This window comes from Aedes aegypti, chromosome 3, assembly GCF_002204515.2.
Source record: "Aedes aegypti strain LVP_AGWG chromosome 3, AaegL5.0 Primary Assembly, whole genome shotgun sequence".
NCBI classification, from domain to species: domain Eukaryota; kingdom Metazoa; phylum Arthropoda; class Insecta; order Diptera; family Culicidae; genus Aedes; species Aedes aegypti.
Genome location: NC_035109.1, coordinates 189,612,539 through 189,636,397, shown reverse-complemented (window position 1 = coordinate 189,636,397; position 23,859 = coordinate 189,612,539). Strand labels below are relative to the sequence as shown.

Below are 23,859 nucleotides of genomic sequence, written 5' to 3'. Positions count from 1 at the left end.
TCCAATCGCACGCCGTAAAAATTCTATAATTCACGAAATTTCATGAAATTTCCTCAACGACCGCGAAACATTGAGAATGTACCGTTTTGACTCATATTCCGAACACTTAAGGCCAGCAGTGACGTCAAATGCATCTAATTGGCATAAATTAGTTGATATTTGTGTGGATTTTAATTTCTTCGCAAAGCCTAACTGTTAGCTGATGGGTGTACCGATAATAATGTTGATTTAATTAGTTTTAGTATTGTTTTTACGTAAAAGTATGGAACAACATTTTGATTCAAATGCCGAACACTGTGTTGATTCTGTCTCATATTACGAACACCTTGATTCAAATTACGAACAGCACGAATAAATCGTTTTCAAATGAATAATTTCGCAAATAAATTTATTTGAGCTGATTCTACTGGTCTCAAACTAGAGAATCATCACTACTCCCGCGGTATAAATTATATTGGACACCTTAAAATTGAAGTGCAATTGACTGCCATTTTCTTGTTATTTGGTGACATATTTCAGCGAAAGATTTCAACCAAATCGCCATACAAAAAGCGAGTGTTCGGAATATGAGTCTGTTCGGAATTTGAGACAAAACGGTAAACAAAGTTTAAACCGTCGTACTGAGAAAAAAATTTTGTGCGCATCAATGTGCACGCGATGCTCGACGTAAAAATATGGTTCCTTTGATTGTGTTGATTTCGCTGCACTGTGAGAAAATGCCATAATTGTACGGTCAAAAGGAATTGTGTTCATATGTTTAGGCTGAATTTTGATGACGAACAAAAATTAGTAATATTCCATCATGCTAAAGGAATGGAGGAAGATGCCCGTGGATCTATATACTCTATTGAAACATTTTACCGTTAAGTCAACAGTCACCGTGCGGCCTCCATTCACCGTGCACACATACAAATTCCTATAGAATATTCATACAATTTTAACAATTTATTCTTTTGTCAGCAATAGAAGGTAAAACTGATGGAATGAAGTTGTTCTTGTCACAAAGCCTTCTAAAAAACCTAGTTCTAGTAGTCAAAATCATGTGAATTCTGTTTAATAATGGGATTTTTTAAAAACCTTAGTAGTAAAGCCAAAAAATCACATTTTTCATGTAAGCGTCATTTTTGGCCAATCGGCACGGTAAATAAGCTGTAACTTTGTAGAGAAAAGAGATATAAATCTGAAATTTTCTGACTTTTCCTAACTTTTGAAAACGAATATTTTCGTGCTAAAAGAAGCTTTCAGTGACTTCTAGGAGCGGCGCTACAAAAAAGTGCACATTATGCATTAAGGGTCAAAAATGACCCATGGCTTTAAAACGCTCTCAAAAATCCATTTCTTAACCGATTTTTGTTCTTTTAGCTTTATATGAAAGATATGAAACTAAAGAATGGAACCCTGGAAATTGTTTGTCAGTATGGCCATTCTGGTCACAAGGGCACCAGGGAACCTGGAACCTGTTTCAGAAAGAGCTGGCGTATATCATATTCAGCAGTTCATACACATGTATATAACGACGGTTCGAATTTTATGGTTTTTCATTCCGATTTATAAGAGCACCAAGAGGACCAACATTGAGATTTGGCCGCTATTTCGGAGTGTTCCGGAACCGGTTCCGCTAGGGTGTGATGTGGACATTTTCAGACCATCATATAGTACCATCATGCGACGGCTCAAAATACATGATTTTTCATTCAGATGTAAATGGACACCATGCCATATACCTGACGTTATGCACCTAGTAGAACAGAGCCTGCTTCTCAGCATTTATTTAAGGAGAGGTTTGCCATCTTACTCTTTTTGCCTGGCAAGCACGATGATGTTATATGCCTGGGAAGTCGAAAAAATTTCCAACCCGGAAAGATCCTCGTCCGGTGGGATTCGAACCCATGCCCCTTAGTTTGGTCTAGCTGAGATGCTGCGTGTTTACCGCTGAGCTTCCCATACATAAAAATATTAAATTAGAATATCATTTCCGTTACGGCCAAATTAGAAAAAAATTTATGATTATGCGGTCAACTCAGCATAACTGGATTTTGAACGGACCAGAGAACAAGGGAGGTATACAGTAAAAGCTAGAGTAACCTGACCAGTGAATTACAACAGAGTTGAAACAGATTTTGCTATTCCGTTATCGCGTTTTTTCTAAAAAAGTATGTTTTAATTTTTAATGATTAGTAGTTAAAATAATAAAAATTATAACACAATTTACTCTAAACTAAACTAAACTGAAACAAAATATGTTATAATTCAAACAAAAGTGTAACACATTATGTTACGAATCAAACCCAAATATAACACATTTTGTTATTTTTCATTACTTATTTGTACAATTTGTTATATGCAATTGCTCTCACAAATTTTATGAAAAATGTGTTATAATTATGTTCTAACTAGTAACACATTTGAAGCAGCTTTTGTTAATATGGTTTTGTTTCAATTATGTTTAAATTTCTTCCATGAATTCAAAGTACTTCTAGCAAAAATGAAACAAAATTTGATATTTATAATAAATCTTGATATAATCGTGCTACAATATTGTTGTAATCCACTGGTCGGTAGTAGATTAAATAACAAAAAATTCAATACATTTTCCTCTATACTAAACAAAATTGAAACAAAATATAATATAATTTAAACAAAAATGTAACTTATTATGTTTCAAATCAAACAAATATATAACCTAGTTTGTCATTATTCATAACTTAATTATAAAAAAAAAATGTTATGTTTTTTACATGAATAAAAGCGCACATGTATAAGTAACTTCCCTCCGATTTTGATCACGATTTGTTTTATAATTATGTTATAAATTTAAACAAATTTGAAATAGCCTTTATTATTATAACTTATTTTGTTTTAATTATGTAATTGTGATACAATTTTGTTGTAATCCACTGATTGCATTCTGTGCACTTGCTGCAGCCTTATGTGCAGGAGCCATAAGATCCAAGATAATCTCTACTGCACGCTATGTCTGAACCTGACGATTATAAAAATCGAATGTACATAGGATTTTTTCTCACTAGAGATCAGTATTTGGTCTATATTTTCATAATCGGAAGGTTTTAAAATATTCTATCGGCGAATTTTTTTTCCATACATTTTGTATGGGCGGGAATGCGTCGAAATCTTGATTTTAATGGGATTTGGTATGAAAAATGGCTAAAAAGTGGAAAAAATCAAAATTTCACCGATGGAATATTTTAAAACTTTCCGATTATGAAAATATAACCCAAAAACTAAACTCTAGCAAGAAAAATTCCGATGAACATTTGATTTTTATAATCGTCTGGTTCAGACATAGCGTGTACTGTAATCCTTACATCGATTTTTCCATGGGTTCCACAAGTGGTTACCCTGAGATTTCTCCAAGAAACAAATTTTGTTCGCTACCAGACCGTTTCCGATAGAACTCCAGAAATACCAGCAATTCCATCAGGAATATTGCCAGAAGTTCCTCCAGTGATTCCTCCATAGATTCCTCCAGTAAAATTTTAACCAGAATTTCTCCAGGAATTTCTCGAACGATTTCTCAGGGAACTTTTTCAGATATTACATCTGGGCCACTCAGGCTTCTTAGACATCCGTCTAGAATCACATAACAAGATTATGACAAAAGCTGTTAAATTAACAGAAGTTCATATAACTTTGTCAAGATGGCTTTGTTCTCAACTTGTCACATTTTTTTTTTGTATCAGATTAATTACATGACATTTGTTATATTTCTTACATTGCATGTGTAAGTTGGTTGTAAATAACATCTAAAGTTATGAACAATAACAAAATTTGCAATAATGTTGTTTTGTTGTGACAGGTCGGTAACACGTTTTGTAATCATATTGGTATAATTTTAATAGGGTTTGTTATATTCTATATTTATTTGGCGTTAAATTTGTTATTCCAACTACTAACGGTATATGTTTTATAACAACTGGTCTTATACTAAAATCATATAAGAGCAAAACTGTTATAATCTTGTTTCTTCTGTCTGGTCGGGGACTCTTCTTAGCATTCCTCCAGGAATATTTCTACAAGGATTTATGCAGTGATGTCTTTAAGGCTTCCTCCAAGTTACAATACAACGATTTTTTGAAGCATTAGTCCAGATATTTCTCCATTTGTTTCTCCAGAATATTCTCGGGTAGTCTTCTCGAGATTCTTCTACGAATTATTCCTGAGACTTCCTCCGGGATCGCTCCCGAAATTCTCCTGGAGAAATTCATCTAGGGATTCTACAATATATAACTTCTTGAATTCCTTTAGGGATTCCTCAAAAGTTTACTTTAGGAATTCCCTCAGGCATGCATCCAGGAAATTGCTACACGAATTCTTCTAAGGATTTTTTCAGGTAATCTTCCAGGAATTCCCCTTCAAATTTCTTCATAGACTCGTTCTGGGCCTCCAAAAGCTCCTCCGGGCAATTCTTCGAGAATCCTCTATAAATTCCTACATAGATTTACCCATGAATTCCTTCTGAGATTTCATCAAAATGAATAATAATTCATCCCGAATTTCATCTGCTATTTTTTAGAGATTCCTCTAGGAACTCCTTTTCTCAAGAAGATGTTTGAAAGAAAATAGATGAGGTCCTGAAAAGATTCCTAGAGCAATCCCTGGAGAAACCTTAAAAAAACACCTTCACGTAAATGCTTACAGTGGACCTTTTGTCCTTTGATAGAAGCACCACACCAGACCACGGACTAGCATGCAACGCCCAATTTCACAATCGAAACACGTTCCTGACGAAAAGTTTTCCTAACTGAAGCGGGATACGAACCCACACTCCTTAGTCGATGCGGATAAATGCGTTGTAATTCTAGAAAAAAATAGAGTAATCCCTTGAAGAATTCCCGGTTGAATTCCTTGAAAAATGTCTGAAGTAATTCTTGCAAGATCCAATTGAAGGATTATTAGAAGAATTCTCTAGAGGAATTCATGAAAAAATCCCTGGAACATAAAATATGCTTTTTAGCTCCGCTGTTTATGTTTTAGCGGTTTTTTTATAATGAAGACTGCGTAGACAAAAAGCATATTTCATTAAAATGCGCAGTTGATTGTCTACCAGCTCATAGAGCAACCCTTTGTGATATTTCTGATGAAAAAGCTGAAGAAATCCCTGCAGGAATCGCTGTAGAGGTTTTACTAGAGAAATCCATGATTCCATGAAGAGATTCAACAAAAAATCAATGTAAAGCATTTACTGGAGGAATATTTGTAGAAATTTTCGTAAAATAATCCCTGAAGTAGTTCTTAGCATAATGTATGACTTAATTCCTGCAGGAATTCATAGGAGAATCACTGAAGGAATTTCAAGAAGAACTCTTAGAGGAATCCCTGTTGGTGGTTCAGAACGAGTCCCTGTCAGTCTAGAGAAATTATTAATATAATTCATGTCGCGATTTTCCTCCAAGAAATTCTTGAGGAATTTGTAAGTTGAGAAACACCTGTAAAAATTCCTGGTAGAATCCCTGGAGTAATTTCGGGAGGAATCCAAGAAGAAATTTTCGGAATAATTCCTGGAAGCATCTTGAGAGGACTACTTGGAGATATCTTTGTATTTTTTCGTGGAGGAATCATCAGAGAAAATTCTGAAGAAATCACTAGATAAATATCTTGAGTAACCATTGAAACAAAATGTCAAAGTGTAACTCTTAGAGAAATTCCTGGGGGAAACCTTGAAGATATGAACATTAACATACTCTTACAATCCCTTCATAAAAAAAAGTGTTGCCTTGAAGATTCTCTGCAAGAATCCTTGATTTTCTAGAGGAATCTCTGAAAGAATACCAGAAAAAATCGCTTAAAAATTATCTGGAGAAATTCCGCAGCTTTCCTGAAAGAATTTCTGCAACAGATCTTGGAGGATTTCTGGGAGAAAATCCTGGAAGAATCCCAGTAAAAAAATTACTTTAGTAATCACTAGAGACATTCTTGCAGAAACTCCTTGCGAAATCTCTAAAGGAATCCCTGTAAATGTCTTGGCTGTCTTGGTAGTGTAATTCGAACAACACGCCAAGCCGTTCCCATAGGGGACGTTAGCCAAAAAGAAGGACGTTTCAAGTAATACTGTTCTACATGATATGCCCTCTTCAACATCTAATCCAATTTCTCTCGCCGTTCCCTTACGGTACCTATCCATCTAGTATTCATTGCTTTCTTCTCCATGCTCCCTCTTACTTCAAGTAAAATAGACCGATATGCCAGTAACTAAATTAAATGCATGTAAATTTTGTTTGCAGGAATCCTAGGACGAATTGCTTATCGAATCCCTGGAGAAACTCCAGGAGGAATTGCTAAGATATTCAGCCTATCAAGAGCCCTATCAAAACTGGTCTAAAATGTATCATGGAAAACAATATTTTTTCCTGGCGCAATCTCTGGCAAAAGCCCTGGTGAAGAAATTGCTGTAAGAATTACGGTAGAGATTATTCGTAAAGGATTTTTTGAAATAATTCCTGGAGAATTCTCTGGAAGAACCTCTGGAGATATTTAGAGAGTGATTCTTGAAGGAATATCTGAATGTTTTCCTAAAAGAATGTCTGGTGCCCTATTTGAGCAAGTCTTAAAATTGCGATTGATGTCAAAAGTTATAATAGTTATAAGTTAGAATTATGTCGAATGATTTCGACTCCTTATATTACATTTTTTTACTAATTTGGTAATAACGGAAATAAAATTCAAGTACGATAACTTTATGTTGACTTCCCAGGTATACAATATCATCATGCCTTGGCACATATACATAGATGGCAGATGACAAACGTCTTCGTTAATAAATGCTAAAAAGCAGGCTTTGTTCCCCTAGGGAGTAGTGTTTGATCCTTTGCTCGCGTTACTTGCTCCTGTGGGGGCGGGTGATGTGAGCAGGATCAATCGTGTTGCGCGTCGCTCGCGTGGCATGTATAAATAGTGGCGTGATTCGCGGATAGGGTCAGTAGTGTTTGATCTGTTGATCATATCGCTTGCTTTTGCGAGAATGAGCGATGAACACTTTATAGGCGTTAAACGGGTTAGGTGTGAATGTATCATGGATCGCATCACCAACCGCTGGTGACTCCCAGATCTTTACCTTATCCCAGTAACCCAATATCCTTTCCATGACAACTGTGGAGATGCAGAAGATTCTTCGGTCTCTAGTAACAACGGTTGTCCAGCTAACATTCCTTCCCTTCCCCGATGACCGTAAGGACGTGGCCGGCGCCGTTATTGACTTTAAAATATGAGCTATCGATTTGTGCACATTGAAGAATGGTAAGCTAATCCCAAGCCCCATTCATTAATTCCCTGTGCAACTTCGATTGCTCTAGTCAATCACGGAGTAGCAACTACGAATTGTACGGTCATATAGGCTCTCATGCTCATGCTCATGCTCAAAAGCAGGCTTTGTTCCCCTAGGTGCGTAACGTCAGGTATATGTCATGGTGTCCATTTACATCTGGATGAAAAATCATGTATTTTGAGCCGTCGCATGATGGTACTATATGATGGTCTGAAAATGTCCACATCACACCCTAGCGGAACCGGTTCCGGAACACTCCGAAATACCGGCCAAATCTAAATGTTGGTCCTCTTGGTGCTCTTATAAATCGGAATGAAAAACTATGAAATTCGAACCGTCGTTATATACATGTGTATGAACTGCTGAATATGATATACGCCAGTTCCTTCTGAAACAGGTTCCAGGTTCCCTTGTGCCCTTGTGCCCAGAATGGCCATACTGACAAACAATTTCCAGGGTTCCATTTTTGAGTTCCATATCTTTCATATAAAGCTAAAAGAACCAAAATCGGTTCAAAAATGGAATTTTGAGAGCGTTTTAAAGTCATGGGTGATTTTTGACCCTTAATGCATAATGTGTAACTTTTTCTTAATGCATTAGGAAGGTTAACTTATCTTTGCAGCTTGTCTTAGCTGAACTGGCTAAATTAGGCTAAAAATATGTAACTTTACTTTTGGCATTTGACCATCGGTTCTCCAAGTGTCCAAATGTTAGTTAATAAACAATGGTAAGAATTTCTAACACGATTGGTTGTGCTACAATTCACAGAGTGTCAATTCACCAAATGTCGTTTCTGTAGACGTCAATCAACCGAATGCAAATCCTCCATATATCCCTTTTTCTAGAATGAACTATTTCATCTGATCTGACCATTCATCTGATATTCACCATTCTTAATTTGCTTGGCGGTTCTTTCGAGTTTCACCGATCTCGGCATTTTTGGCAAAATGTGTTTATTTTATTTTAATTATTTATTTATTATTTCACAATTCTTGCGACGTAAGACCTTGTCTTTTTTGTTGCCACAAAATGATTTCAAAGAAGAAAATTTTCAATTCAGTAACTTAACTTATCATTACAATATCTAGTTCCTGAAGGTTCCATATAATATTTAATTCAAATTGTAATAGATCGCGATTTAATTCAAATTGTAATAGATTCAAATTGTAAAAGTTCCCGCTTAAATCCAACTAATGATGTACACGATTTGAGACTAATTGGAAACGAATTCCAGTGTACAATGCTTCGCACAAAGAAAGATTGCCCATAATATATGGTAGTGTGTTGAGGTATATTGAAGTTCATGGTCCTTGGTAAGCGTGTACGAGTAATTTTAGAAAATAAATAGTTTGGTGTTTCAGAACTAATTATTTTGTAAAAAGTCAGACATATTCTATATTCCAAAAATCGCCAGAAAGAACATCCGAGCAATATTTTGTGGAAGTGCGATACTCTTGAAAATCGTGACAAACAATAAACGTAGCGCACACATGCATTAAGAGCCAAACGCAACTTGTTCATTGCAGCCATAGATGCATTACTGTAAACAAAGTCACAATAGATGAAATGTGGCAGTATAAGCGCTTTGAAGAGCTTAATCTTCGTTTGGATGTCCAGGTGCCTGGTTGTTAAGTTTAACTGTTTTAATGCGTAATATACACTCCCGTGCATAAGTTTGGGTTCACCCCCTAAAAAACATGCAAAAGTGTTCTGTCTATATCTCTGTGATTACACGTCCAATTAAAACTCTTTAAGCCGCATTTGAAAGGCAAAGAGTTATTCTTACTTCGTATGTATTTCTCCAAAATTATTTTTTGAACTTTGTATACTAAATTTGTACTTAAAGTTGTGATATTTTTCAAAAAACACACTAAAAAATCATATCTAATTTCCTCAGCATTGGGTCGACCAAAATTTCAAATCAAAGTGTCATTAGAATCGTAATCTTATATTCTTTGAAAAGACCCCACGAAATTTTGGCGGAAAAATCTAAAAAGTATTCAAAATCAATGAAACAGTCAGTCAAGTCATCGTGCAAAAGTTTGGGTTCACCCCTCAGTATGGTGTATCGTGCAAAAGTTTGGGTTCACCTGAACTTACTTAAATTTGTGAAATCTCAAACCAGTCATGTACGCACCATTATTTGCGCTCAAAAAAGCTTTAAACTATTAAAATCGGTTGAAAAATGGCAGAGATATTGACAAAAATGATGTGCGTGTGGCTCAGGTGAACCCAAACTTTTGCACGATTTGCATCATACTGAGGAGTGAACCCAAACTTTTGCACGATGACTTGACTGACTGTTTCATTGATTTTGAATACTTTCCAGATTTTTCTGCCAAACTTTCGTGGGGTCTCTTCAAAGGATATAAGATTACGATTCTAAAGACACTTTGATTTAAAATTTTGGTCGACCCAATGCTGAGGAAATTAGATATGATTTTTCAGTGTGTTTTTTGAAAAATGTCACAACTTTAAGTACAAATTTAGTATACAAAATTAAAAAAATGTTTTCCGCCTTTCGAATGCGGCTAAAAGAGTTTTAATTGGACGTGTAATCACAGAGATATGGACAGAACACTTTTGTATGTTTTTGAGGGGGTGAACCCAAACTTTTGCACGGGAGTGTACTTTTCTACACTGCTGATTAACTTGAGCATCCCACGACAGGTTTGAAGTGAAAATCAATCCTAAATTTGAAGCTTGATCTACAAATGCAACCTTTTCACTGTTTAGAAATAAGTCTGGGGTTCTTATTGTAGAACGCGATCTATTAATTAGCAATGCTTTTGTTTTAGTTGGATTTATCATCAAGAGATTTCGTTTAGCCCATTCCAGTAGTTTTTGAAGGTCGGAATTATTTTTTCTTGACATATCATCAACATCAATGGTTTTATCACTGCAAAGATAAATTTGTACATCGTCTGCGAAAAGATGAACTGAACAATACTCTAAAACTGAAGGTAAATCATTAATAAATAGAGAAAATAGTAATGGCCCAAGAATCGAACCTTGAGGAACTCCAGATTTAATTTCAACATATGAAGAAAATTCCATATTGTGATAATATGTTTGTGCAATCAACGCCAGGAGGATTGTAATACACTGCGAGCATAAAGCGTTCTTCGCCACATAACATTTCTAAACACATGAATTCAGTTGTTCTGACACTGCTATCAATGATCGATGATTTCAAAATCCGACATATTAAGTTCTTGCGAACATAAACGCAAATACCGCCACCATGTCTATTACGATCATTTCTGAATACATTATAATCGTCAATGGCAATAATTCGATTATCAATAGAATCATCTAGCCATGTTTCTGTCATACAGATTATGTCTAACTTACAGTCAGCAAAATTTAATTTAAGTTCATTAAACTTTGAAAGTTGTCGCGATAACAGACTCTGCACATTAATATGGCTGATATTCAAATACTTTGAATTTAAAGCAGACCTTAGAACAGCCCTAGGTATAAGAGCATTTATGGAAGCATTGACACTACTTACGTCATTTAGCATTATCAACGGAAGAAAGCCGGATAAAGCGAAAAACATCTTCCAAACCCGCACAACATGAAAAAGTATGATATATCAGGAACCCTAACCTAACTATTACAAATAACATTACTATCAAAAGAAATTAAATTACTTTGATGCAGACAAATGGCACGTTGTAAAAGAGATCAATTCCAACAACAATTGTGTAGCAGCAAACACCGAGCACCATCAGAACCAGCAGAAGACAGTCAACAGCAACAGCAGCAGTAATCAAACAGCAACAACAGCAGCCCCCTCCCCCCTTTGCTTTAGGAAGGAGTGATGGACGATGTAATGGGATAGGAATCAAAGGATAATAGTGTGAAAACTGGGAAAGGTACTTAAGATGTTCAAGACAAAATAACTTTCAGGAACGGAAGGAGGCAGAGGACAATATGGGGAATAGAGTCAAGGATCAAAAATGAAGGAAAGAGAGAACTATTTGGATAGGTTTGACTTCTGCAGCAGCAATTGATCAATGCATTCCACTAGGACGGAGTTGTTTGACTTCGGGAAAATTACAAAAACCGATCCTTTCTTCGTAGAAACCTTATGTACATGTCCTTCGTTCCTAAGCTTGATGGCAGCCTTCAATATTCGCCTAGTATGTGGGGACAGTCTTTCATTCACGTAGATTCGATCACTCGCTTGGAAGCCAATTTGATGTAGCACCAAAGATCTGCGATGTAAGTACTTATTGAAGAACTCGTCTCTCAACCCACGGAAGGCAAAATGGCAGAGAATTGGTGGCGAAGCACTATTGCGTACAGGATGTTTGGAGAGCCGCCGTAGTGTAACCATCGATTCTTTCGGTTTCGCGATACCAATGCTGCGAGCAATATTGCAATATATATGCTGAAGATCCTCATGTTGGTGGTATGGAATGCCTGTGATGACGAGATCTTGCTGCGTCTCCAACCGGTCAAGTCGATGCATTTCGGAAAAATGTGCAGCACGAACATCATTCACCGCCTCGATTAGTTTGTCCACACTAGCGTTATAGTCAACCTTCAGAGCATCGATACGTCGTTGAATACATACAATACGGTTATCGAGATTTGTCACGTATGATTCAATCATTGCTTCCGCACTCTCCGTTAAAGTGGACATCATACGATGGATCACTTTCATCAAGGTATCCGGATTCGTTTCGTTGTATTCCTTGTTATTGTTTGGGCGAGCTTGAACCGATGGATGTTTGTCTGGGCCCATGGTGCAAACAAAATATGACAGCGTGGGTTTAGTGAAACGACAAATGGTTGAACATTTCTGAAGGGATGATTATTTGGATGTGCAAAGGGATAGAAAATCAATTTAAAACCATTCGACTAATTCGATATATAGCAGAGGGTTTTCACTACACCACGAAGAAGGCGATCATCAGCAGCTTGAATCGCTATATTGTTGAATTTTCAGGCACATAGTAATGAGTAGCCGCCACTTGAAACTGCACCAACAAAAACTATCACTCGATTGCACTCATCCCTTCATGAACTATGGAACTATGTTTAGTCGAAAATGACCAAATATCTTCTTCTTATGATTGCTTACTATTCTTTCTAGTATATTATCCTGGATTCGGGGTACAGACATTGAGAGTTATGACATTTGTAGAAAAATAGCACAATCAAGGAAATTCATAGAAAAAGTAAATCTATTGAGGTTCAATTCCGGAATCCATAGATGGGTGACGTCCATAGGCATATAGTGTCCCTACTCTCGATCACCAAGGCACAGCGACGCAATTTCGCAGCTATTTTCGTCGTGCTAGTCTAGATGGTTCCATATAAGAGTACTTGCAACGACTCAACAACGAAATCACGTCAATTTTGTCGATGTCGCTTAAAACATCGTGTTGATTTCGGAGAGCCTTAAAGCTTAAATGAGAATTGCTCTGTTGTATGTCACTACCCTCGCAAGATAAGTGTTTTTTTTTTTCTTTTTTGATACAATATTTAAATTGGATTCCAAACTGTTTTGACTGCGCTGCTGTTGTGAACGAACAGCGAGGTTTTTTCCCAACAGCGAGGTTGTACAAAATACAACAGCGCGCCGACTGAAGTGTTAATTGATAGGCGATATTTTCGATTTATATTGACCTCGTTAATATTTGACATCAAATATATATAACAAAAATATTTCTTTTCATTCTTTAATGTTTAGTTTTATAGCCTAAATTTGAAGACATAGTTTTTCGATCTATGGGGAGCCGGATCCTATTCTTGACACTTTTGATTCGCTTCGGCAGTGGGGTTTTTCGAAAGCTACTTAGCTCATATTTGGCCACAATGTGCGTCGTACTGTAGTGCCTCTTTTTGCAAACTTTCAGATAATTCTGCCGAGAAAAACCTCCCTTGCCAAAGTGAATCATGGAAGTGCCCAAGTAGCTCTGCACCCTCACGCGATTCTTTTCTAATTAAATCGCAAATAAATGACATGTGCAATTAAATTTTGGTATCGTAATATTCGTTACGGCAAAGTGAAGCTATTCAGAAAGGTCAAGCTGAGATTGATAGAATTGAATACCGCCGGTTCAAAATTATTTCTGGTTGGCAAAGTTGACGACGTTTCAGAGCTAGAGTACCCACATACTTGTGAAGCTATGAACGAATGCTAAAGTGGTCGAATGACATAGGCTCTCAGCTATTAACTGTAGAAATACTACTAGAATAGCTTTGTCCCAGTTGAGTCGTAACGCCGGCAAGAAGAAAAACATATTTGGTCCATAGCTGCTTTGTCTTTTGAAAAAATGTTTATGGAAGCGTGATATAATTTGTGCTGAGCATCAATGAAAGAGAATAAATATTGAATACAAATGTACTGAAAAAGGTCAATGAAAATTGAAGTTTTGGCTTTCCTGGTAATGGTGCATTCCGGTAAATGGGTTTTCCGGGTAATGGTACATTCCGTTAAGTGGTATTCCGGTAAATTGCATTCCGGGTAATGGTGTTCCAGGTAATGGTATAGAATCGATTTCACCTGCTCATATAAATGCAATGTTATTAGCATTATCCGCAAATGATCGCGTAGCTATGTTTTTAAGTTTAAATTGATAATTGTGCTAGTTGTTACGTTCGTTTGTGTGTAAGTATAGTACCAAATTCGGTTTTCATTTACTTCTAAAAAAAATCAGCACTTTCTAAACATTACGTACTTTAAAACATTAAACTTAATTTTCTCGGCGTGGTTACAACTTTTACTGAAACCAACTATTTTCTGCTACGAATTCCTAACGCCTTTGCTTTTATCACATCCATCACCACCACCATCGTTACAGTCCAGTTCCGATCAGTCATTCTTTCGTGAGCTTTTATCTCAGGCTTCATTTTTATAGTGAGAAATCAAGTTTTTGGGTGCAACTGTCTGCAACTACCAGCCACCATCGGCGAACCGCGGCCATTAAAATGTTAATCAAAATATTTTATTCGCTGTCATAACCGTAAAACATTTTTGCTATCAAAAGTGTTGCTCGCTGACAGAGAGTAGCATCATGTACGAACCCAACCAGAAGCAACAAAGCGCGGGCGTTTGCTCTATACATAAATTAAATATCTATCAACAGCAGCAGCGAACAGCACTATAATGAATGATGACGAGAACTTTGATATCTTTACCTCCCATGATGTCCGGCCGAGAAAAGTGGAGATTCTCTGTCGCTCCCCTCCAATTTGCGTGCAGTGCAAGGACGAATGACTGGGCCCTCGTTGGGTTCGCGTGGAGGCTGAAGATGGCGCTCGGTTAAACGCATCCTACGGCACAGCATACCGATTCGGGAGGCAATCGTTGGCCAGCTTGAAGCGATATGAACCTGCAAGTAATCGAGCAAGCAAATTACTCAATCAGACGGGAAAGCGACCATTGAAGAGGAACGGAAAATGAGAAGTGGCAAATGACCACGTGAATTCACACAAAACAGGAAAACGGAAATGATTGAAAGCGATTGTCATTTATTCCTGACAAAGATTTAAATTCGAAATCATGTAGAGTACGTCTTATACATTATCGGTGGTTTTCATATTCGTTTCCCAAAATTTCCTCAAACTCATTTTGCAAGTTCTTAAGTAAGTAACGTCAGAAAACAACTACCTACAGCAAAGAATTTAAAAACGTATTTTTGCCTAAACTCGTGCTTAGTATGGGCTAAACAAGATCTTGTGATCTGATAAACTTCACCCAGTACAATGTACAAAACGCTGATAAGACCGTAGGTCCTCTAGGGCACGACGTACAATTCGTAGTTGTTACTCCGCGATTGGCCAGAGCAATCGAAGTTGCACAAAGATTTAATGAATTGGGCTTGGGATAAGCTTACCATTCTCACAAAAAGAGAGCTCAAAATTGTATAGCCAATAACGGCATCGACCACGTCCTTACGGTCATCGGGGAAGGGAAGGGATGTTACTTAGATAACCATTGTTACTAGAAACCGAAGAATTTTCTGCTATCCCCCGTTGTCATGGCAAGGATATTGGGATAGTGGGATAAGGTAAGCATCTGGGAGTCACATTATTGTTTATGCTATCTATCATACATCTACGCCTAATCGAATTCTCAATATTATTCGATAACAAACACTTCTCTTAAAGGTAAGCAGTTCTCTGAAATTGTTATTAACGACTTTTGGGCAATGATTCATTTTTACTTGGTTTTTGATTTTTATATTTTTTTTTTGTTCTTAAACATCCCTATTCTTTTTCATTTTCTTTAAGTTTTTCCTGGTTACTGATTTTTAACGTGAGCTTCGTAGCCGTGTGGTTACACTATGGGCGATTTCCATACAGACTGGCGGCCAAAAATATGTTTTCCATCACATATCGTATTTATGAGTTTTGTGATACAAATTTTATGTTTTATTTTCAAAAAAAAGCTTTCGAGACGTACTTTTGAATAGGGCCTATATCGAAATTACAAGTTTTGTTACTAATGATGCATATATGCCATTTATGCGATTAACGTTGTGCAAACCATTATAAATGTTAGAAATTTCATAAAAATGATGATATACATGAATTAGCGATATTAAGTTATTCTCTGAATAATTTTTTAGCTGTTTTTTAATAGAAAATGGTTAAAAATATTGTTAAAATTCAAAAAGCCCTAAATTTAAAAAGTGCAAATTTGTACAGCTAAATTCTTTACGTTTACATCTCAAAGTACCCTTGAAAATAAATTTTAGCTTGGGACAACTTGGGACAAAAAAGTATGGGATGTGTAAAGTTTCGATATAAAATAAAATATATATTTTTTTCAGTGCACTCCCCGCATTTTTCCGAGCTAAAGTACAAATTTTTATTTCATTTTATTTTTCTAAGATAGCTTTTTGAATAAGCTATCGGACATACTGTAAATATAAAAGATCTTCTCGTGATATTCCAGGAATATCTTGATAGAAGTGTTAACTATGGAATGATGAAGACAAGAAAAACCTATCAGAACAAGTCATTTTTTCGATTATTGGCCACCTGATCGCCCATAGTGGGTTAGTGTCACCGAGGCATTTAACCGCATCGTGCTAAGGAGTGTTTGTGTTCGATTCCCGCCTCAGGCCGAAAACTTTTCGAGAGGATTGTTTTCAGACTGTGCCATTGGGCGTTGTATGCTAGTCCGTTGTCTAGTGTGGTGCTTCCTTCGAAGGGCAAATAGCCCACTTGAGGCATTAACGTGTAGTGTCTTTAGAAAAAAAAATGCAGGGTTCCTACAAATTCAAAGTAAAAATTAATCCGGATGGTTTGCAAGTGATATTGTTGAAATTAGTGGGAATTAACGGTACCTTTGAATATCCATATGACATTTCTAAAGCTTTGCAGATATATCTAGAGGCACAATAATAAATGTTGAGAACAAGTGAGAAACATCATCAGTAGATATAGTAGATATTGTAAATCTTATCATCTTATCTTGGAGTAGTTTAAAATTCATAGTTCAACCAATAAGCTTTTTTTACCTACAACAGAGTTTTGTCATTAAGTATGGATATATGAAAAAATGTTCGAATAAATAGTTAAGCTGTAAATCGAAATTGATGCTTGCAACTTCAATATGTTCTGAAAACCTTAAGATAACCTATATTCATAGCACTACACTTAACAAGCCAAATGAAGCTTTATGATTCATGGATGACTGCCAATATCCAATTACTTGTGGACACGTCTGTTAAGGCTAAGTAGATGCTGTAAACCACTAAACGTAGACATCACTCGCTTAAAATAATTTATGAACTTTTGTAGATTATAGCCGAAATTTCAGAATTTTCTGGAGACCTTAGCATTTAGATTATTTATACATTTCTGAATACCCTGGTACGTCATAACCTTTTACAAATAAGGGATCGTTCCCAATTGATTAATGAGTTCTAAAATAAAGTTTATGTGATTTTTATCATACCTGACCCAGAGATATACTGAAATAACTTTATACACAATACTCCAAATCTATACTTTCCCATTAATCATGAAACTACATTTAATATTGAAGTAATCCTCAAAATTTCATTTAAAATATTCAGTCATGCTCAAATAGGAGCATTTTGAATTTTGTATGTCAGCCCCGTAGCCTACAGGTTTCTTCTACCAGTTTGCGTTGGACACATAGAATATTTAAAGTTTTTGTGCTGAATTATCCGCAGCTCCACCTTAGAGATGCCTGACAGAATTCTGAGACTCCAGAATGGATTCTGGAAAGCCACTGAAGACCCTGGATTTCCTGTGTGGATCCTGTGATTCCGTTGTGAACTCTGGGATTTCAGTGGAGATCCTGAGATTACAGTGTGAATCATGGGATTCCAGTATGGATCCTGAGATTACAATGTTCATCTTGTAATTTTCTGGTGGATCCTGAGACCCAAGTGTGGATCTTGGGATTCCAGTGTGCATCTTGGGATTCCAGTGTGGATCCTGGGATTCCAGTGTGGATTCTGAAATGCCAGTGTGAATTCTGGAATTTCCATATAGATCCTGGCATTCCAGAATGGATGGTGGAGTTCGAGCAACCATACTGACATTCTAATATGGATCTTGGGATTATAGAGTAGATCTTGAGTTTCCAGTGTGGGTCCTAAGATTATTCCAATGTCGAATCTAAGATTCCAGTGTGGATCCTAAGATTCCAGTGTGAATCCTGGGACTCCAGTGTGGAAATTGTGATTCTCTCGTGGATCCTGGGATTTCAGTGCGGATCTTGAGACTCTGATATAGATCCTGTGATTTCCTTGTTGATCTTGTGATTCCAATGTGGATTTTAGGATTCCATTGTGGATCTTGGATTTTCAGTGTGGATCCTGAGATTCAGTGTGAATCCTTAGATTCCAGTTTAGATCCTGAAATTCTAGAGTGAATTCTGGGATTCCAGCGAGGATCTCACAATCTCCGATCGAGCAAAGTTCGCCATCGCACGAAGTTAACCATCTACAAGACGCTGATTTGACCGGTACTCCTCTATGGGCACAAAACATGGACGCGCAGAGGATCAACGCGCCCTTGGTGTTTTCGAACGGAAGGTGTTGCGGACCATCTACGGTGGAGTGCAGATGGAAGACGGAACGTGGAGAACGCCTATGAACCATGAATTGCACCAGCTGCTGGGAGAACCAACCATTGTCCACCTCGCAAAAATTGGGAGGCTGCGGTGGGCCGGGCATGTCACCAGAATGTCGGATTCCAACCCGGTGAAAATGGTTCTCGAAAACAATCCGGCCGACACAAGACGACGTGGTGCCCAGCGAGCAAGATGGGTCGATCAAGTTTAGGACGATCTGCGGACCCATCGCAGAATGCGTGGCTGGCGACGGGCAGCCAAAGTCCTACGTACAGCAGAGGCCTTAGCCTGGATGGTAAAATAAGGTGAAATACGCTTTTCAGTATTACAGTACCGTCAAGCCACCAGTCACCGTGTTGCCTCCTGTCAGCGTGCACATATGAAGATGTCTACAGAATATTCATACAATTTTTACATATTATAATCCTGTTGGTAACATAAGGTAAAACTGATGAAATGCAGTAGTTCTTGTCGCATAGCATTTCGGAAAACTTAGTGTATGTAGTCAAAATCCAGTGAATTATTTTCAGTAATGAGGTTTTTCAACATTTTTTGTAGAAACGCCACAAGTTTACATTTCACATTTTTATGTTAAAATATTGAATATGGCATAAATTCAACGAGTTTTCGCTGTAGATTTTATGGAAATTTACCTTTTTATTATGTTTTAGTTATGATTTACCATTTTGTCTCAAATCCCGAACATACTGACTTCCGAACACTCGTTTTTTGTATGGTGATTTGGTTGAAATGTTTCGCTGACATATGTACCCATTGATCAGGAATTTACAGTCAATTGCATTTTGTTTTTGAAGCCTTAAAATATATTTTATACATTGTAAGTTGTTCTCTAGTTCGAGGTCAGTAAAATTAGCTCAGTGCATTTGTTTACCGAATTATTTGTTTGAATACGATTTATTCGTGCTGTTCGGAATTTGAATTAATGTGTTCGGAGTATGAGACAGAATGGACAGAGTGTTCGGCATTAGAATCAGAATGTTGCTCCGCAAAAATTAAAAAGAAATTAAAATTTTCACTAATATCAGCTAACTTATGCCCATCAGATGCATTTGAAGTCACTTTTGGACTTTTTTCCTTTGTGGGGACATGATACCACTGGGGATTTTTATTTTATTTCCGTACGGGTTTGGGCCGAAAGGTCTCAGATTTTCATGAAACTTTTTCCACAGGCAGGGCTCATCAATATATGAATAAAAAAAATTGAGAAAAATTCAGGGTCGCCTATTTTCCCGGAAAACTCAGTTGGAAATTTTTTGTTTTCCTCTGACACTACTTACTTTGAAAAATTATAACTCAAGAACGAAGCATCATAGAAACAGTTTTTTTATGAAAATAAAAGCAAATTTTCTCAGGAATAAAAAAAAAATATTAACTGGAAAAAGTTTTCCACAAATTTTTCCACCGTTGAGAAAATTCGTAAAGAAAAGCCGGAAAAACTATGCTCCGACTTGTGGAAAATTTTCAAAAAAATATTTTTAAGAAGATAATTTCATAAGCTTTACCCGCTGAAATTTTTGAAATGTACTTTTTTATCGTTTTTGAGTTATGGACAATTTTAAAAAATGTGCAAATGTGCCATTTTGAGCCTTTTCTCAAAAATAAAAAAAAATATTATCTAGAAACAGTTTTCCACAAAATTTTCCACCGTTGAGAAAATTCGTAAAGAAAAGCCGGAAAAACTATGTTCCAATTAGTGGAAAACTTTCAAAAATATATTTTTGAGAAGGTAATTTCATAAGCTTTCATCGCTGAAATATTTGAAATGTATTCTTTTTTCGTTTTTGAGTTAAGGCCAATTTTGTGGAAAATTACCATTTAACCCTTTTCTTTGAAAACCCATATTTCAATCGAAGCATCGGAAAAACAAAGATTTTTTATCAAAGCAATTGCAAATTTTCTAAAAAATCTGAAAAAAGATATGGGATTGGTTTTAATGAAGTATAAGTCGGAATGGATGATATTTTTCATGAAAAATTACACCGCTAAGAAAAACTGAAAAAAACTGTTTCTGCCTCAATTTTTCATTACACTGAAAAGGAATTCTTTCTTTTCTATGGAACAAATAAGATTATTATTATTGTTATTTTAATTTTATTTATTCCATTATTCAGTATATAACTTACATTTTCATCTTAATACTATCTATTTTTTCAACCGGGAAGATTGTCTTTGGTTGCTGACACCAGAAGATTTTCGTTTCTTTGTATTATTAAGAACAAAGCATGCTGTATTCTTGGTGTTCATGTGCATCTGAGAATTCACTAGCAAAAATGCTTCTTTCGTCTTTTGGTTTAAATGAATGATATTTTTTGTTCCAGGAATTGGAACAAGGTTAGAAAATCTTTCCTGAAGAAATTTTGCAGCCTCTGAATAGTCATTTTCAGTTGCAAAGAAAAATTCCCAATCTCTTATAAATTGGTCTTTCACCTTTTGCGACACAGCCCAGTCGAAAAATTGTTTGGAGTTATTAATTTCTGCTGACTTTCTAATACTAGCATCACTAGCCATTCGCTTAATGTTGCCACCGATACTATCACAAGGACCTTTTCCATGTGAGTATGGGAAAAAGTGCCATTCTGCTTTAATTTTAAAATCATTTTCATGGTTGCATATATTTTTGAAATTTGACATTGCGTTAATGATCTATTGTGGTGAATTTTTGGCCTTAAGTCAAAACGGTAACTACTACATATTTAGTATCGAGTAAATATGGAAATTTTTCGATAATACAGCTAAGTCTCCTAAAACTATTTGAATAAGAAAAAAATTGCCGTTTTATTTAATTTTCTATGGATTTTATTGTAAATTGCAAGACTTAAATATCCTTTAAAATGAGTTATGTATACTACTAGCAACATAATTGCCCCACCAACAACGTTTCTTCAAGTTACGAAATTTGAGAAGTTTGACATCAATTTCATTTTTAAGAGACCCAAATTTAGGATATAGAAAAAGTTTCTATTCTAAACTCTGCTTTGTTATACGGTTTTCAGTTTTACCCAAGTGTGTCATTTTCAAAGTTTAATATTCAAAATAATATTGTGTAATGTTACATGTTCTTTCATGAGAACATTAATCACGTAAACTGATAAAGACAAATGAAGAACTGATTTTGTTGAAATAAATATGACAATGCTTGAATTCCTAAGGACAATATATCAAAAAGCCGTAAAACAGTGATCAATTTGCCCCCGGTTTACGGTACTTCATTTTACGGTACCAAACAACGAAACCCTCACAACTGTTGGATTGCTTGCCCTAATTGTTGATGGCTTATCTACCAGGTAAAATGCTTTCCATAAGTTGACACAGTTTTTTTTTTCATTGGAACTTCCTTATTAAAATTACGTAATGATCAGTTATTTTACCCCCTCCGGTACATGCGGACTATCAAACAGGAAGGAAAAAAGTCTCTCGCAAGCGGTCCGGCAAAATCATACTATTAGCGAACTACTTGTTAAAGTTAATTTTCTACAGTGTCAATCAATCAATTTACAAACTTAAAGTTTACCTAACGCCGTGACCCCCGTTCGTCGCTTATCCCCCGGAAGAAAAGTGGGCTTAAGCGAGGATCATATTGTGTTGTAGAGCATAAAACATGTGCCACCGGCCGCGGTCTCTTCGGCCACTAGTGGAGACTGCTGATGAGCGATCGCCAGCATATTGTTACCCGAATGAAAAAATATAAAAATACAATTAACTTGATAATTTAATATATTCAAACAGCTTCAAACCTATAGTGCACAATAGAGTGTCTACGTTTCATTCTGTAGTTAATTTGTTGAAAAACATGTATTTTGTTACAATACAATTTTTTATATTTTAATAATATTTTTAATAGGGTAGGCAGCAAGTTGCGCGAACGTTTGCTCGGCTACACATGGCGCGGCGTGGAGTCAGATTTACTTTTCCGGAGAGAAAGATTGAAATCATAATACGTCAACAGCACGGGAGACAATAAGTCATCAAGCGTGGACAGTGCTGTCGCGGTGGACTGTGGGGAGATTCAGCAGTTGTCCCATTCAATGCGCGGTTGCTGTGCTAGGAAACCAACAAAAGTCCAATGGTGGAGTTTGGAGTCACGCTTAAAATGACTCGCGAATGTAGAGTAGTAGGGATGTTCAACGAGACAAATGATCTCAACTCGATATTCGACTGTGAGCTTTTGACACAACAAAAATGTTGAATTAGGGTAGGTGTACAAGTTATGGGCATTGTGGTTCCCTATTTCGCCATACGTCATTACTATAATGTCTTCAAATTTTGAAAACTTTTGTGGATTATAGTAGTTAGATTTAAGATATATCTTGATGTTAAAACATTCGAAAAGATTTAAAATGTGAAAAATATTAAAATTTCAAATAGGGAACCACTATGGCCATAACTGGTACACTTTCCCTAGTTACGACATTCTAGATAGAAACCAAAATCAGTGTAATTACTGTTCAAGGGACCTTCGAGGCAGCCATGGAAACCAACTTTTAGACGGGTAGAAATCAGAATCCAAAAACAAGATTATGACTCATGATATCATGATACCAGCGTGTTTTCGTCTTATGAAAATACACCATGATTTGGACTCATGATATCATGAGTCAGATTGCCGTAACACAACACACGCGTTAGGTTTTTGTAGTTGATTGCTCGGAATCATGATTCAAAAGCCAAAAGGATGCTGAGTTGCGCATCCGTTTATGATCGACAAAATAAAAAAAAAGTTAAAAATAGCATACATTGAGACTCGAGCCAAGAATCTTTCGATTGTGAGCCACGTACTCTACCACTCAACCACTTCGTCATCTTGAATTCCGAGTGATCGATACTTATGAGATTAAGCAAAGTGCGCCGCTTAGTGTTTTCACACTGGATGTTACGCTTATGAGGAATCATGATTATGACTCCAGGAACCATGATTTGTGATCCTGATATTATGACCTAACCAATTTATGAATTTCATGATTTGTAAATCATGGTGTGGGGATCAGATTTTTATCCGTGTATGGTTCGCTAACTGGTTATCGAGATACGGAATATCGAGTAAGGGAAAGTTTACTGTAACATGTTTGCCATTGAGCAAAAAGATGCATCCTGGAATCAACAACGTCAAAATCAAAAGCCGCGTGGTTTATTCACATGCCCGTTTCCAATTTCAATTTAGTTAATATGAAATGGCATCCTCATTTTTCTTCGTATACAGTAATATATAACTTTAGGTCTGAATGTGAGTCAATGACTAGTGTATTAATTCACATATATTTATATAGGGATGTCATGGACAAACGTGACAAATTGTGGTGGCCACAGTGACCAAATTTGGATCTCTCGGAAGGCTTCTGAATCTACACTGTGTGGCTTTTATTTTGGCCAACTATAACTGAAACCGTTTATCATTCTACGACTTCTTATGTGAAATCTTTTTGGCTGCAACTTTGCCGAAGACCACATTTTGATTGGACGTCAGGATAAACTGTTATTTATT

The 23,859-nt window shown here is 36.4% G+C and overlaps 1 protein-coding gene across 2 annotated transcripts in view; it reads right to left on the bottom strand.

The window, feature by feature from the left end:
* The window catches only part of LOC110679072, an 86,121-nt gene that overhangs the window by 24,304 nt on the left and 37,958 nt on the right, over positions 1-23,859 (bottom strand). For both annotated transcript variants that reach the window (XM_021853015.1, XM_021853016.1), the window contains exon 2: positions 14,441-14,634. In XM_021853015.1, the coding sequence (XP_021708707.1) occupies positions 14,441-14,589 (149 nt within the window). In that variant the 5' untranslated portion in view covers positions 14,590-14,634. The remainder of the gene's footprint in view (positions 1-14,440; positions 14,635-23,859) is intronic.